The sequence below is a fragment of the Chiloscyllium plagiosum genome, chromosome 3, assembly GCF_004010195.1.
Source record: "Chiloscyllium plagiosum isolate BGI_BamShark_2017 chromosome 3, ASM401019v2, whole genome shotgun sequence".
NCBI classification, from domain to species: Eukaryota; Metazoa; Chordata; class Chondrichthyes; order Orectolobiformes; family Hemiscylliidae; genus Chiloscyllium; species Chiloscyllium plagiosum.
The window spans coordinates 41,084,937-41,101,625 of record NC_057712.1 but is presented as its reverse complement, the minus strand read 5'-3'; the positions used below and the strand labels follow the sequence as shown (position 1 = coordinate 41,101,625).

The 16,689-nt window shown below is 43.1% G+C and overlaps 1 protein-coding gene across 1 annotated transcript in view; it reads left to right on the top strand.

The window, feature by feature from the left end:
- Positions 1-14,362: 14,362 nt before the first annotated feature.
- The window catches only part of pgbd5 (piggyBac transposable element derived 5), a 75,209-nt gene continuing 72,882 nt past the window's right edge, over positions 14,363-16,689 (top strand). Inside the window, exon 1 of the mRNA XM_043681005.1 lies at positions 14,363-14,800. Within this exon, the coding sequence (XP_043536940.1) occupies positions 14,425-14,800 (376 nt within the window). The 5' untranslated portion in view covers positions 14,363-14,424. The remainder of the gene's footprint in view (positions 14,801-16,689) is intronic.

Genomic DNA, 16,689 nt, shown 5'->3' with positions numbered 1-16,689 from the left:
TCCTTATCATAGACTGGCCCCCTCAGCTGGTGAAGCTGTACTCCTCCATGTTGAACATCATTTGTCGGAAGTGCTGAGGGTGGCAAGAGTAAACATCTGGGCCGGGAACTTCAATGTCCATCATTGAGTGGCTTGGCAGCACTACTAATGACTGAGCTGGTTGAATCCTAAAGGACATAGCTGCCAGAATAGGCCTGCAACCAGTGGTGAAAGTGCCGACAAGAGGAAAAGCCATACATGACCTTAAGTTCACCAAATGTAGGAACAAATTACTGCAGATGCTAGAATCTCTACTGAAAACAACAAATGATGGAAATCACAGCGGGTCAGACAGTATCCTTGGAGAGAGAACAAGTTAACGTTTCAAGTCTAGATGTCTTCCTCAGAGCTGAAGTGAATTGTGGAGGGAGCAGCATTTACATGCTTCCTCCAGTCTGGATGACTGATTGGAGCACTTCTCATCTGTTGATTCTAAAGGTGTTTCAAGGATTTGATAGAGTGTATAGAGAGAAACTATTTCATTCGACATGGTTGAGGACTGATCAAGGGGCATGAATTTAAGATTTAGGGCCAAGGCACTCAGGACAGGTGAAAGTGAGGACTGCAGATGCTGGGGATCAGACCTTAAAAATGTGTTGCTGAAAGGTGCAGCAGGTCAGCATCAAAGGAGAAGGAGAATCAACGTTTCGGGACAGGTGTCAAGAAGAATTTACAGAGTCATAGGGTCATACAGCATGGAAACAGACCATTTGGTCTCATTTATTCATACCAATCAAGTTTCCCAAACTAAACTGATCCCATTTGCCTATGTTTGGCACTTATCCCTCTAAACCTTTACAATTCATGTCCCTGTCTGTAAAAGGCATCTGGATGAATACATGAATTGGAAGGGTTTAGAGGGATATGGGCCAAGTGTTGGCAAAAGGGACTAGAATAATTTAGGATATCTGGTCAGCATGGATGAGTTTAACCGAAGGGTCTGTTTCTATGAGAGACAGCTCTATGACTCTAAATGTCTTTTAAATGTTTTAACCTGTATCTACCACCTTGTCTGACAGTTCATGCCATATACGAACCATCTACTGTGTGAAAATGTTGCCCCTCAGATTCCTTTTAAATCTTTCTCCTCTCACTTTAGAAAATGCCCTCCAGTTTTGAACTCCCCTATCCTAGGGAAAAGAACCTTTGCTGTTCATCTTATCTCTGTCCCTCATGATTTTATAAGCCTCTTTATGGTCACCTGTCAATTTCCTAAGCTCCAGAGAAAAACGTCCCAGCCTGTCCAGCCTCTCCTTAGAACTCAAACTCTCCAGTGCTGGTAACATCTTTGTACATCTTTTCTGCATCCTCTCCAATTTCATAATGTTTTTCCTATAGCAGGGAAAATCTAGAAATCTCTCCTCAAAAGTGCTATTGAGGCTATGGTCAATCGGAACTTTTAAGACTAATATTAATTAATATTTGTTTGGCAAAGGCAATTACAATTGCATGGACGTCACTGAGGCAATGTGGACAAGTGGATTGAGGCTATAGATCAGCCAAGAACGAATTAAATGGAGAAGCTGAAATGGCTGTATGGCCAACTCCTGTCCCTATGTTTTCGAACATCTTAATCTACCAATGTTAAGCAAAGACATGAAAACCAAGATGCAGATTAGCACAAGGTAGAAAAGCAGAAGCAAAATGAGAGGTGGAGTTCACAGACTAATATTGTTGAACTTAACGTTGAGTCCAAAAATCTATAAAGTGCCTAACTGGAACAGGTGCTGTTCCTCGAGTTTGCATTCAGCTTCACTGGCCAATATACAAACAGAAATGTTAGAGTAATCTTTAACCTTACTTTATCTTTAATTGTCATCCCATTTTCTTCAGTTTTGTTATCAACTCTTATCAATTTTGAATTGTGAGTTGAAAATGACTTAAAATCATAGACTCATAAACCAAAAAGGAAGGAAACAGACCCTTCTGCCCAATTCGTCCACACCTACCAGGCACAGAGTATAAGCCTGTGAGAAGGGGTGTGTGTGTGTGTGAGAGAAGCCTGTGAATTAGTCCCATTTGCCTGCATTTGGCCTCCATCCTTCTAAATCTTTCCTATGCGTAAACCTGTTCTAATGTCTTTTAAATGTAATTGTACACACTTCTACCTCTTCCTCTGGCAGCTTATTCCATATATGGACCATGCTCTGTGTGAAAAAGTTGCCCCTCAGGTCCCTTTTAAATCACCTCTCACCTGCAACCTATACCCTCTAGTTTTTGACTTCCCTACACTGGGGAAAAGACCTTTGCTATTCACCTTATCTATGCCCCTCATGATTTTATAAACCTCTATTAAGGTCACCCCTCAGCCTCCTATGTTCCAGGGAGAAAAATCCCAGCCTATCCAGTCTTTCCTTTTAACTCAAGTCCTCCAGTCTCAGTAACAAAACTGTAAATCTTTTATGTACCCTTTCCAGGTTAATAACATCCTTCGTACAGTTCTCAGAATCGTGGACCTTGGGACAGATTGTGGTTAAAGGAAAAGGACAGATCAAACTAGCTTTGTTTGTTTATCAGGCCAGGCATAGATGTTAATTGTATGCTGATTCCTGATTAAAAGAGTTCTAACAGATACAGCGACACTGGGAAGAGATTGTGTTTAGACAGATAGCAGAAGTTGGCTACTAGCAAGTTTAGTACCTTGAAACTGGTTCCAGCAAGGCTGGAAGAAACTCTTTGTTCAAGCAGTTGGCAGTTGTTAAATGGTAATTGAGGCCTCAGGAAGAATCAATCATTTATCAGGGCAGATAAAGTTTTTTTTTATTTGGAATTTGGACATACTAGCCTTCAAGGTGCTGCTCTTTCATCAGGTAACTAGTGGGGCAGGATCATAAGACACAGAATTTTTAGCAAAAGATACAGTGTCATGCAATTAAAATGATATATTGAACAAACCTAGATTTCTGTTAAGTCTTTTACCTTTTAGAAAGGGTTGCAGTTTTCAGCTCATTAATATTTAAATCGCAGAACTTCTTTTCAGTCACATTCTCGAGAAAACTTAAGGTTTTATAAAAAATGGTGACATCTCAGCTCAGTAAATGTATTAAAGGTATGAGGTTAGAGTCTGTCTGTATCCCAATCTTGGGTCAAACAGAGTCTATTTCCAAAGTAGGAATTTATAAAATATTATATGGGTTGACTGCCTGCAGGCTGTGTGATTTTTGAACAAAAATAGAGTACATCTGCAAATATACTTACGCAAATGCAAATTCACCCCATAGACTTATATGTATGTATGTGTGTGTGCATGTGAGGGAGAGAGAGAGAGCGAGTGTGAGTGTGTGTGCACGTGAGAGAGTGTGTGTTTGTGTCTGTGCATGCTTGGTAAAGTGATGCATGAGTGTGACAGAGTATAAGCCTGTGAGAAGGTGTGTGTGTGTGTGTGTGTGAGTGAAGCCTCTGTTCAGCAACTCTGCGTGGTTGCATATTCTGAAGTCTGCCTTGAACGATGGTCACCCGAAGATCCAAGACCGAATGTCCCTGACCACTGAAGTGTTCCCCCCTAGGAGGGAACATCCCTGCCTGACGATTGTTGCACGGTGTCTATTCATCCGCTGTCATACCATCTGCTTGATCTCACCAGTGTAGCATGCCTCGGGGCATCCTTGCCTGCAGGGTATGAGACAGACAGTATTGGCCAGGTCACATGAGTACACAGCAGGTTATAATGTATTCTATTTTTGCTCAAAAAGCACACAACCTGCAGGCAGTCAATCCATATAACATTTTATAAATTTTAACTTTGGAAATAGAACCAGTCCGACTCAAGATGAGGATGCAGACAGACTCTAACCTCACACCTTTAACACACTGTCTGAGCTGAGATGTTACCTTTTTTTTATAAAACCTTAAGTTTTCTCGAGCATGTAACTTGAAAGAAGTTATGGGATTTACATATTACTAAATCAAAACCTGAAATCCATTCTAAAAGATGAAAGACTTAACAGGTTTGTTCCAGTTATCATTTTAATTGCATGACATTGTTTTGCTATAAATTCTGTGTCTTAAGGTCCCACCTTACTAGTTACCTGATGAAGGAGCAGTGCTCAGAAAGCTAGTACTTCCAAATAAATCTGTTGGACTATAATGTGGCGTTGTGTGATTTTTAATTTTGTCCACACCAATACAACACCTGCCCGACCATATGGGAAAAGTAGCTAAGGCAATACAGAGGAACCTCAAATTTCCGACACGGTTGGGGAGAATTTTGTTTGGATAATCGAGTGTTTGGATAATCAAATGTTCAGATAACACAGTTTAGCCATGCATTGGCACTTTGCGATCTTGTTCGAATAATCTGAAATTTGGATAATCAACATTTGAATAATTGAGGTTCCTCTTTGCACAAATAAGAAAAGTGGCCCCCATGGGCAGAATTTTGACTGTAATGATGAAACTGGACCAGGATCCCTAGGACAAAAATATTAGGGGGATTTCAGAAAAATTCAAGGGGAGCCGGCTTCCAAACTTGAAACGATCACAACAACGATGTGCTGTCTGGGACAACTGTTAGGGCCAGAGCAAGAATTGAAAACAGTCTGTAAAGCATTCGAGGACACAAAGAAAGAAATAACTGAGTTGAAATTGAAAAATGGAGTTCAGGACCAAAGAAATCAGGCAAACACATGGGGCAATTGCAAACCCAGTGTGAGAATGCATACCAGGATACCGAGAGCGCAGTGTCAACTAAAGAGGCTGCTGAGAATGAAGTGAGTCAATTAAGAAGTAAATGCATAGATTTACAGCAGCAGTAAAGGTCATGCACCAGGCAGATAGGCATAAGAAACAGGCAGCAACAGACCACACTAAACCTGCAAGAGATTGAGAAGTTAAAAGCCCAACTCTCAATTTGCCTTGGAATAATGTGTGTATTTAGGAAAGTTCAAAAGGAAGGAAAAGGACAGGAGATAGACTGGGATGAGCTCAGGGAAGATGTACAGCAGCATGCCATGTGCATGGAGGATTGGGGTCAACCCTCACCCTTCCCGGAGGAGTCAATTCCTTCAGCGTTTCTGGATACACCCCCCTGTCACAATGAACCTAATTACTGCTGAAAAATGGAGCAGGGATAATGATGCCCAAGCAATAACATACACCATCCCATTTAGGAGAAAGCGAGGACTGCATTTACAGTGGAATAATTAGTAGAAATCACTAAAAAGATTCCAGATCTTGAGCCATCAGCTGATCCATTTGTATTCCTTGAAATGATCAGACAACAAAAGGTTTTACTTAGGTTGGATGAGAGAGAGGAGTTAAAATGCATCATTATATGTCTGAGCCAGTCAGTACAATCTGTAATCCCAGCCCTGCTAAATGTAGGGGAGGGAACCCTAGCCAACATGAAAAAAGCAATTCTAACAGCAATTGGGTATAATTAAGGGGACCCTGTAGATGGGTTAAACAAGTGCAGGCAAAAGAAGGGGGAACACCTGAATGCCTTTGCCAGTCGTTTACGGGTGCACTTTTCAGGAATCTACAGAGGCTTAAACAAGGGTCAATTATCCGAAGCTGACTCAGTTAAGTGAGCTAGGTCTTTAGGTTCCCATGACACCAAAGAGAGCAGGAAGGCATTTATGAACTTTGATCCCGCACAGTCAAGCCACAATAAGACATAGGTTCTGAGGAGAATGTCCCAGGTGTGGGACAAAGAATGCCATGAACTAAACAAGAGTAAAATAGAGACAGGAAGGTAATGCTTCCTTTCCGAATCTCCAATCAGGGTCTGGTGTGGAGGAATGAAGGAAGAGGGGGGAGCTCTTATCAAAGGAACCCAGTTCCACCTTACACAGCCATGGGAAGAGATAGAAGGGCACAGCAGGGGACCACGTGGCAGCCAGCACAGTGCTACCACTGTGGGCATACAGGACATTATGCTCGAGAATGTAGAGCCCATGCACGGCCGCACTTGCATCTACAGAGACCACCGAATGTAATGGGACCAAGGGGTGATATAGGCAGTCACCAACTCCTGTCAGAAGGCCCAATTCTGCAGGATCTAGTCCATACTGTGAACACTAGCCAACCTATGCACACCCCCCACCGACTCTTAATTGAATTAATGAAAACTGTCTAACAGATTGGAACAACTTGCTAGTCACTGACAGCACAGACGTGTTACACATTCCCAACAGTGCAGACACAACAGAACTCCTCAATAACTTTTTGATTGACAAGGAAATTGAAAGACTCCAAGTCTTGATAAGTCAGATGGTGTATCCACAACATAGATAAATGACAATACTGAAAGATTATTTTGTCCATAGAAAAGCAAACTGAGCCAGACCATTGAATGGTAACGTCCAACATTCAGGGCATCACCACTAGAGGGAATGGCAGGACACTGACATGGGAACAATACAATACAATGTTGCCAAACCCCTGTAGACCGAGGATTCACAGCAGATTGATGAGTACTTACATAACGGACACACTAATTCATTAATCCAGGTGATGAAACAGCTCCTGACAGCCACCCAAAATGAAGTGCAACTGTTTCTGGTGGTCCAAACTCACATGTATTTCACACGTTTCTGTAGTCCCAGTGGGACCAACTCTTATTCCTGTATGCGCTGATGGGATTAACCAAGTTACGATTCTTTGGTTTTCCTAATGTCGTTCACTAGACATAATCTCCATGTGAGATTCTGCCTATAGTCACAACAACCATCTCATCTTCGTCTTCACATTTCCTTCGTAGGTCACAACAACCACTTCATCTTCACATTTGATTCATTGGCCATAATGACTGCCTCATTTCAGTCTTTTCTGAGTACTCCATGGTCAGGCCATTTAGAATTACAAACTCCTACACTAACAATCGACGGAACTTATCAGGTTTCTAAACCCGAATTGGCATTCCATATGGGATTTATATTCCTCTTTAAAAAAGCAAATGGGAGTGGGTTAGGGCATATGCATTATACCATGCATTACACCTGTTCTAAACTATTCAGATGTTAGACAAGGATAACAACAGAAACAGGAGAAACTGCAGATGCTGGAGAGTCAGAGTCGAAAAGTGTGGCACTAGAAAAGCATAGCAGGTCAGGCAGCATCCGAGGAGCAGAAGAGTTGACGTTTCGGGCCTAAGCCCTTAATCAGGAATGTAGCGGGGAGAAGGGAGCTGAGAGATAAATAGAAGGGTGGGGGTGGGGGCAAGTTAGCTGGGAAGGTGATAGGTAGATGTAGGTGATTGTGATAGGTTGGTGGGGAGGGTGGAGTGGATAGGTGGGAAGGAAGATGGACAGGCAAGATAGGTCAAGAGGATGGTGCCAAGTTGGAGGGTTGGATCTGGGATGAGCTTGGGGGAGGGGAGATATGGAAACTAGTGAAGTTGAAATTGATGCCATGTGGTTGAAGAGTCCCAAGGCAGAAGATGAGGCGTTCTTCCTCTTGTCATCGGGTAGCTTGGTCTCTCCTGAGGACAACTATGACCGCGTGGAACATAATCAAGATCTGCTTCATCAGGGTCATCATCATCACTGGGAACAACACACAAGAAACACCAAACAGACCAGGATATATGTACCAAGGATACTTATGGTTTGGCCCACCGGACGCAGGCGAAAGTGAGGATGGTGTATTAAGGGTACACCTCAATAAAAGTATAATGTTCAGATGTAACAACTAGTGGGCAGTATATAGGAAAACAAATGAGACCTCAGATGATTGCTACCTGAGCAAAAACATCATGGATGATTGGTGGGGATTCTCAAACAATGAGTAAACTGAGATAGGATGCTAAGCAAGCGGACCAGTAAAGGGATTGGAACTCGGGCAGCAGGGCCCCAGGAAACTCATAGAAGGTAAGTTGGTTTTGTCTCAATTGGCCACAGCCCACAGAACCTTCACCAAGGTAGTACAGCAGGCCAACAATGCCAAAGAATGAATTTAAAAAAGTTAAAGTTACAACTTGGTGGGAGGATCTCTGGGACTGGGGTTCCAACAAAATTGGACGACAAGTGCAGTGAGGCCCATCTTGACATCAAGACCAACATCCCTGGGTCTGTCTTGTGTCACATCTGTCTATGTTGTTAATTCTGGTTACCCTGGTATACCTCACCATCCTCACTGTAAAAGTTGCCCAGTGGAAAAGAGAACTATTTCACAAGCTTATTAAACACTATAGCAACATTATAAATAGTTGTATAGCTGAGTAAATATACATTTATCATGCTGTTTGTATAAAATGTTCCATTTAATTGTTGTATAAATGTTCTCCAGATTATTGTTTTGTTTGTACTTAGAACGTGTGATTTTTCATTAGATATTTTTGTATTTGTTTGTTTTCTCCAATGTCTTATTTATTTTAATCTACCACATTTGTTTGGTTAGCCATTAATTCCAAATTATGATATTCCATTTAGAAATAGTTTCATGATGTTTGCTTAATCTTAGTTAAGTGTGATTTTTCCATATGCTATCTGTAAAGGTTTAGCTGTTTAATATATGTTAAATGTATGTTAGCTCCATGCCACCAACAACCCAACATACACATCCAGCACCTTCCCCTGCCGCTGCATGAGGTATAAAACCTGCACCCACACCTCCCCCCTCACCTTTGTCCAAGGCCCCAAAGGATCTTTTCACATCTGGCAGAGATTTTCCTGCACATCCACGCACTTCATCCACTATGTCTGTTGCTCTCGATGCAGTCTCCTCCACATAGGTTAGACAGGACCCCAACTCGCAAAGTATTTCAGGGAACATCTCTGGGACACACATGCCAAACAATCCTATCACCATGCGGCTGACCACTTCAACTCCCCCTCCCATTCCCATAAGGGCATGCAAGTCCTGGGCCTCCTCCACTGCCAAATCAAAGCAACCCACCAACTGGAGGAAGAACGCCTCATCTTCCGCCTAGGGACCCAACAACCACATGGCATCAACATCAACTTCACTAGTTTCCAAATGTCCCCTCCCGCCATCTCATACCAGATCCAACCTTCCAACTCAGCACTGCCCTCTTGACTTGACCTACCTGTCCATCTTCCTTCCCACCTAGCCACTCCACCCTCCCCACTGACCTATCACAATTATCCCCCACCTGCATTCACCTATCACCTTCCCACCTACCTTCTCACCAGTCCTACCTCCACTCTCCTATTTATCTCTCAACCCCCTTTCCTCTTCACAATCGTGATGAAGGGCTTACGCCTGAAAAGTCAACTCTCCTGCTTCCCACCCTTTTCAACTCTGATCTGCACCACCCTTTTCAACTCTGACTTCTCCAGCATCTGCTGTCCTCACTTCCTCCTCAGTGTATGTTGTGTTTTGCTTGAGCCTGGATGATCATGTAGTCACTGCATGGAATTTGGTCTGTGATCATGTAATCCATTTTGCTTCGCATTCAGGATTAAGAGGTGGGACTGTGGCTAGGCAGGCTGCTCAAAATGATGGATTTGTGAAAAATGGACAATACATGTGGCATGCTGGGAAATTGAATCAAGCCTTGACCAAAAGTGACTGTGCTCAAAGACTCTGGAATAAACACACTGCAGAACCAAGAAAGGCTGCAGCTACAGATATGATGTGGAGGTGCCGTTGTTGGACTGGGGTGGACAAACATAAAAATCACACAACACCAGGTTATAGTCTAACGGGTTTATTTGGAAGTAAAAGCTTTCAGAGCACAGCTCCTTTGTCAGGTAGCTAGTGGAGCAGGATCATAGGACACAGAATTTACAGCTGAGACGAACAGTATGCAATTGACCCAGCAGCTACAGACAATATAATATGCAGGTGAATTGGAATTAAATAGAATTGACCTGAATGCCATCCCTTGGACAATTGGAAACATCAAGTTGTTTACCAGACACGAGCGCCTCACACCCTTATTTGGAGAGGGCTACCTGACCTATGTGCACCCAGCACCTCCAAGAATAGATGCTCAAGGACCACCCTGCCATTGACATGTCAACACCTGGTTGGCATTCTGATCGATCAGAATGATTGAGCTCTGATGGATCTATTGGTGGACATCAAAGACCCTCCCAAAAGGATGTGAAGACTTCTAAGCATACGAATTGCCATAACACCACCCTGAGGAGCAGTAACAAGACCAACCACCAAGAAGAGAAGATACCCCTGGGACCACCAGGTGAAGAAGACCAGACAATCATCACCTCATGGATCAAGGCCAAGATCTAGTGTGGTGATATACTATCATCCAGAGTTAAGTTAAAGCACAAGATCGTCGATTACATTCATAGTGTAAATTGTTAGTTTGTAGTGTATTTGTTATTATAATACTAATTGTGTTAAATAAATAAATATTATCACTTATTACTATTAAGAGTCGACTTGCAGTTTCTTTGCTAGATATAAAAGTTAAAACACATTGTGTGGCAGGTGTAACATAACAATATAAGGAGAATGCAGACCAATATAGATAAGTTGAGTAAGTGGGCAAAAATCTGGTACACGGAGTATAACATCGGAAAATGTGAAGTTGTTCTCTTTGGCAGAAAGAATTCTTAAAAATTGTATAATATAAATGGAGAATGATTTTAAGGTTATGGTGCATCACTCACAAAACATTACTATGCAATAACTGCAATTAGGAAAGTGAATGGAATGCTATTCTTTATTGTGAGAAGAGTTGATCATAAAATAAAAATGTTGTATTTCAGTTATATAATATATTGGTGCGATCACATCTCGAATACTACGTGTAGTTCAAGCCTCCTTATTTGAGCAAGGTTATATTTCATTAGAGGTGGCTGAAAGAAGATTTTCTAGAGTGATTCCTGAAATGAGCAGGTTGTTTTGTGAGGAAAGACTACACAGACTGGACTTGTTTCCACTGGAGCTTAGAGGAATGAGGTTTGATTTGACTGAAGTGTGTAAACTCCTGAACTGTTTTGACAAGGTGAACATGGAAAAGATGTTTCATCATGTGATTTATTCCAGAACAAGGGGCAATATTTTAAAGTTAGGGATTGTCATTTTATGACAGAGAGGAGTTTTTGTTTCTGTCAAAGGGTTGTTTACCTTTGGAACTCTGTCTCAGAAGATGTAGAGGCAGTGTCATTAAATATTTTTAAGAAGATAGATTCTTGTTGGCAGGGAATCAAAGTTTATTGATTGTTGGGAACATGGACTTCAAAACATGAACAGATCAACCATGATCTTATTGGATAGTAAAGCAGGTTGAAGGGACCACTTAGTTCACACATTAAAAAGTTGAGTGGTGACAAAAAAAAAAAGGATTTTGGCCAAATTATTTATTTTCTATGCCATATAGTTTATGCAACTAACATCTCACTTTGTTCCTATTTATTTTACATAATTTACCCATACTTCTTCCTCAATATCCACTCCACTGGTCTACAGTATAATCCCAATGAGTAACAGTTCTTTCTTTATTACTGAACTCTAACCAATTCAATTCAGTCAATGCTTTTAATCTTTCCTATGACCCAGTCCCTCAATGGAATCTTTGATTAATATTGCTCTCACTTTTCTCCCCTTTCTATCCTCCTCTATTCTTCCAAAACATTTTCTAACCAGGATTACAGTACTCATCTAATGGTTCTGCCCTAATCCAAGGTTTGCCTCTGTTAACCTTTTCTATCATAACACACTTCTGTGACAATTTTCATCTCAAGCTCATTTATTGCATTTACAAGCTTTTGCATTCATGTCCATTTCACTAAAACCTTAGTCCCCTGTCAGCAAAATATTGCAGTTCACTCACTCCTGTTCTGATCACCTCTTTCAGTTTACCTATACCCCACATTCCTTCCTCTGTTCTGCTTTTGTAACGAGCTTTCTTTCATTTCGCCCTGCCTTTTTCCACATCTTTCATGGTTTTCTCAGCGAGTACATTCATTCATACCATGTTCAGGTCAAGACCATCCATCAAGCAAAGGCCACTTCTGCCTAGAACTGGTTCCAATGTCCCAGGACTTCAAACATTCCACTAAACCATCTCTCCTGACATGTGTTTTGTTCTCTTTTTTTATCATTCCTGTACTTACTAGCATATGGTGCTGGAAATAATTCCTGAGATTATTACTGTTCAAGTAAGTACCAATCAATAAGATTGCATAAAGATTTGAGAGTAGTCATGGATATGTTCATTTCCATTTGAGGGTTAGACCAAAACTAGGGGCCATAAGTACGAGTTTGTCATTGATAAATACACCAGGGAATTCAGGGGAAACCTCTTTACCTAAAGAATTATTTGAATGTGAAACACATTATTGCATGGGAGCAGTTAAAGTTAGTACATAGTTATAGAATCAAAGGGCTGTACAGCATGGAAACAGACCCTTCAGTCCAACTCACCCAGTCACGTTGAAGAGGAAACTAGATGAATACATGAGGGGGATAAATTCAAGGAGAAGCAGACTGAGTTGAAGAGAGGTAGGAAGATACATATGTGGACTAAAAACACAGTGGTGCATTTGGACGAAATGGCTTGTTTCTGTATTGACATTCTGTCTAATTCTTTGCCGTTGATACACATAAATACTAGCACAAATACTTTTGCATCACTTAGTGATAAGGCGCAGAAGCTGGTTAATCTTACTGCATGGCCAACTTCACTACATAATATGGTTGATAATATCACATAAATTGTTCTCAAAACATTAATGAATTCTAGGGGCTCAGTCCATAAAGCACAAAGTACAACAAAACCCTGTTCTGATCAGGATTAAACGAAAGAAGCTTAGACAAGCTTAAGATTAAAAGGGATAAAAATAGGGATGATCAAATGCTCCACAAGATAGGCCTTTATCTTCCAGATACCACTGGATTCTGATGCTTTTATTTTATTCCATCTTTTTCCCAAATGAGTGCTTAAATTAAAAGTTAATTTAATGTTAATAAAAGTTGATAATGGACTTTACTGCCATTAGTTGTCTGTGTATTAAAATGACACAATACATCAGCTGCAGTCCCGTCTGCTGCTTGGTACATGGGCAATGGCTTGGAGCATTGTTTAACACTACTGAAGCTACTGCAGGTGCTGTTTGCAGTTGTGTTTACAAATGTTGGGGGAGGGGAGTGATGGTGTGGTGATAGTGTAGCCAGTTAGTTGATTTGGCTGGATAGCTGCTTTACATTGTAGAAAAGTGCCACTGACATGGTTCAATTTCCACTGGTTGAGGTTATCATGAAGGACTCTCCTTCTCAAAACTCCATGTATTACCAGAAAATTCACTGCACCTACTTCATTAGCTATGGTCACGCACTCATGTGTATTGGTTTCAGATAAAACACCCTCTCTGCTGGTTCAGGTGCTGCTCTGGTTACTGTAAAACCAGCACACCATCTCTCCCACCTCCATCCAGAGCCCCAAACAGTCCTTGCAGGTGAAAGAGGTTCACCTGCCTCTCCTCCAACCTAGTTTATTTTACCGGTGCTCCCAATGTGGTCTTCTCTACATCAGTGACACCAAACGTAAACTTAGGGAATGTTTCACTGAGCATCTCAGCCAGGCACATAGCGGTCAGCCTGACCTCCCGGTCAACCACCCATTTTAATTCCCCTTCCCACTTCCTCTGATCTGTCCATGTCCATTCTCGGTCTCATCCATTACCACTGTGAATCAGACCATAAATTGAAGGAACAACACCTCATCGTCCGCCTGGGTAGCCTACAGCCCAGAGGACTCAACATTGAGCTCTCCAATGTCAAATAACCTTCCCACCCATCCCCTGACTCCCTTTCCAGCCTCAGCTCCTCCCTCTGACCACACTCCCTTCCAGCTAACAATCGGATTTATTGCTCGCATGATCCAACCAAGTCATACCCATCACCTGTATTCAACTATCACTACCTCAAAATTCTGCCCCTCTCCCCACCCATAACGCTTCTCCTCCTCTCTTCATCTGCAGTTCCCCCTACCTCACCTCCATTCCTGACGAAGGGTTATACCTGAAACGCCGATTTCTCCACCTCCTGACAGTGTCTGGCTTGACGTGTCCCTCCACCATCCTGCTTCTCTATTTTGGATTCCAGCATCTGCCGTTTGTTTTTCTCTTTTGGCTCCGATTTCACTGCCACTCGTTACATGTCTCACTCTTCCTGCATTGGGGAATGACACCCCATGCCCACACCCGACCAATACCAATTGTACCATGGCCTGAAGGCCCCCACCCAGGAGCTACCTCTCCAAGAGGAGCCCTTCCTTTGCTTGAAGTCCCTTCGCATTGAGACTTCTCTCCTCCAACAGAGACCACTCTCTCCATAGAGCCATCACCTACACTACACCCCCCCTTTGAGGGCGGTCCCCTAAGGCTCCACCCATTTACTTATAGACACGCCCACTTTGAAGCCCCGCCCTTTCCACGGGCTCCCCTCCCCTCCCACCCCGGGGCAGGAGGTGCTCATGCGCAGTGAGGGAGCGGGCGCTTCCCCTTCATTTCCATGGCGACCGAGGAGGTGGCAGCGGCCGCAGCTGCGGCCCGGCGGAAAGCTCTCTCCCTATCCCGGCTCCGGGCTGCTCGGTCCCGCTACCAGAGCCTACAGATCTCCGACGATGTGTTCGGCGAATCGGGTGGCGACAGCAGCAGCGATGACAATCCATTTTACAGCACCTCGGCTGGCAGTTCGCAGTCCGACTGGGAGGAGGATGAGGATGAGGAGGAGGAGGGGGATGTTATGGTGCGGGAAGCGGGGACCGGGGGCAGGAGGCCCGAGGTCACCGGACAACCCACCTCAGAGTCGGGAGATGGAGAGGACGCGGCGGGATGGACCGAGCGGCTGAAGGACGTCGCGTTCCCTCCGTACGTCGACTCGGCGGGTAAGATATAGGGGATTTCAACCGTGGACGGTATCCAGGGTCAGCCCCGGGGGTGTGCGCGGGTAAAGGTCTGACCAGCCGGTCCGCCCCTGGGGTCGGTGACTCTGTGGTTCCTCTTCTATTGTGGTGTCGCTTTTCCGGATCGCTGCCTCCGCTCCAGTTGCCAGGGAGCTGCAACACCTCTGGGGCTGGGTGGGTGGTTGCTTCAGTCTGCTTTCCACCTGCATCTCCGGGATGTTTGCGGAATCCGCTCCCCACCCTTCCTGAAGAGCCGCATTTCCCCCGCAGAACTAGCGTCCCTCCCACCCTCTCTCTGTTTCTCTCGACTATCTCCGTGCTGGGGGATTTGAGCTTCAAGGGTTGGTTGGGTAGATTTCCTGTATTCCCTCTCTGCTGGCTCAGCTGGGATATTGTCGTCAATATATCAAATACTTAGTGATGTTTCTGTGTGAATAACCAGGGAAATTCTCAATCGCTGACATCTCTGATTCATGTTGCATCATAGGATGCAATTTTTCGTACACAGTTTTACAATCTGCTTGAACTATAGCTGTGAATGATTTATCTCAGACAGTTCGCTTTCGCTGAACACTCATTAAGATGTTGGAACTGCTTAGGTGTCCTTTTGGATTTGTTTATTTTGCTTGTCAAACTATCAAGATGGAATTGTCGGTCGGAAATAAATGTTTTTATTATATAGCCTCGGATTGTTACATGGTCATCACATTCTGCAGAAATTTATTAGATAGGGTTGAATTCTTGAGGGTAGATTGGAGAGAAATAATGCGAAGACTAAATTTTGTATCTTCCTAAGTATAGAAATTTATTTTGTTGCACATTTATGATCTACACTGATACGTTATGATTTTAGTTTGTTCACTTTCAATTCTATGCATTCGTGAGTTTACAGCTCTCATGAGGACTTTCAATGCAGCCCGTTTACTTGTTGCTCATAAGTAGCTGTAATGCTAAAATAAATTATTTTATAGGCGTCTTGCTTATCTACGAGTTCCGTCAGTTCCCTCCCACCCTCTGCCAGTTTTGTAATTGTTGAGACCACGGGTCAAAATAATTTTTTGTGGCTTGAGGGCTACGTTTTGCCTCTCGCTAACACTTTCTCATGTATTTGTGTTGCTAAATAGAGTACTTAAACTCTATTTATAAATAGAGTACTTAAGCTCATTGTGTATACTTCAATGCAAGAAGTATATGAAATAAGATAGGTGAACTTGCAGCGTGGGTTTGTACCTGGGATTTCGATGTTGTGGCTATTACGGAGACATGGGTAGAACAGGGACAGGATTGGCTGTTGCAGGTTCCAGGGTTTAAATGTTTTAGTAGGGTCAGAGGTGGGGGTAAAAGAGGGGGAGGTGTGGCATTGCTTGTCAAAGAAAGTATTACAGCGGTGGAAAGGACGATGGATGAAGACTCGCCATCTGAGGTAGTTTGGGCTGAGGTTAGGAATAGGAAAGATGAGGTCACCCTGTTAGGAGTTTTCTACAGGCCTCCTAATAGTCCTAGAGACGTAGAAGAAAGGATTGCTAGGATGATTCAGGAGAAGAGTGAAAGTAATAGGGTGATTGTTATGGGGTCTTTAACTTTCCAGATATTGACTGGGAAAGCTATAGCTCGAGTTCGTTAGATGGGTCGGTGTTTGTCCAATGTGTGCAGGAGGGTTTCCTGACACAATATGTAGCCAGGCCAACAAGAGGTGAGGCCATACTGGATTTGGTTCTGGGTAACGAACCAGGCCAGGTGTTAGAATTAGAGGTAGGTGAGCACTTTGGGGACAGTGACCACAATTCGGTGACTTTTACTCGAGTGATGGAGAGGGATAAGTGTGCACCGCAGGGCAAGAGTTATAGCTGGGGGCAGAGAAATTATGATGC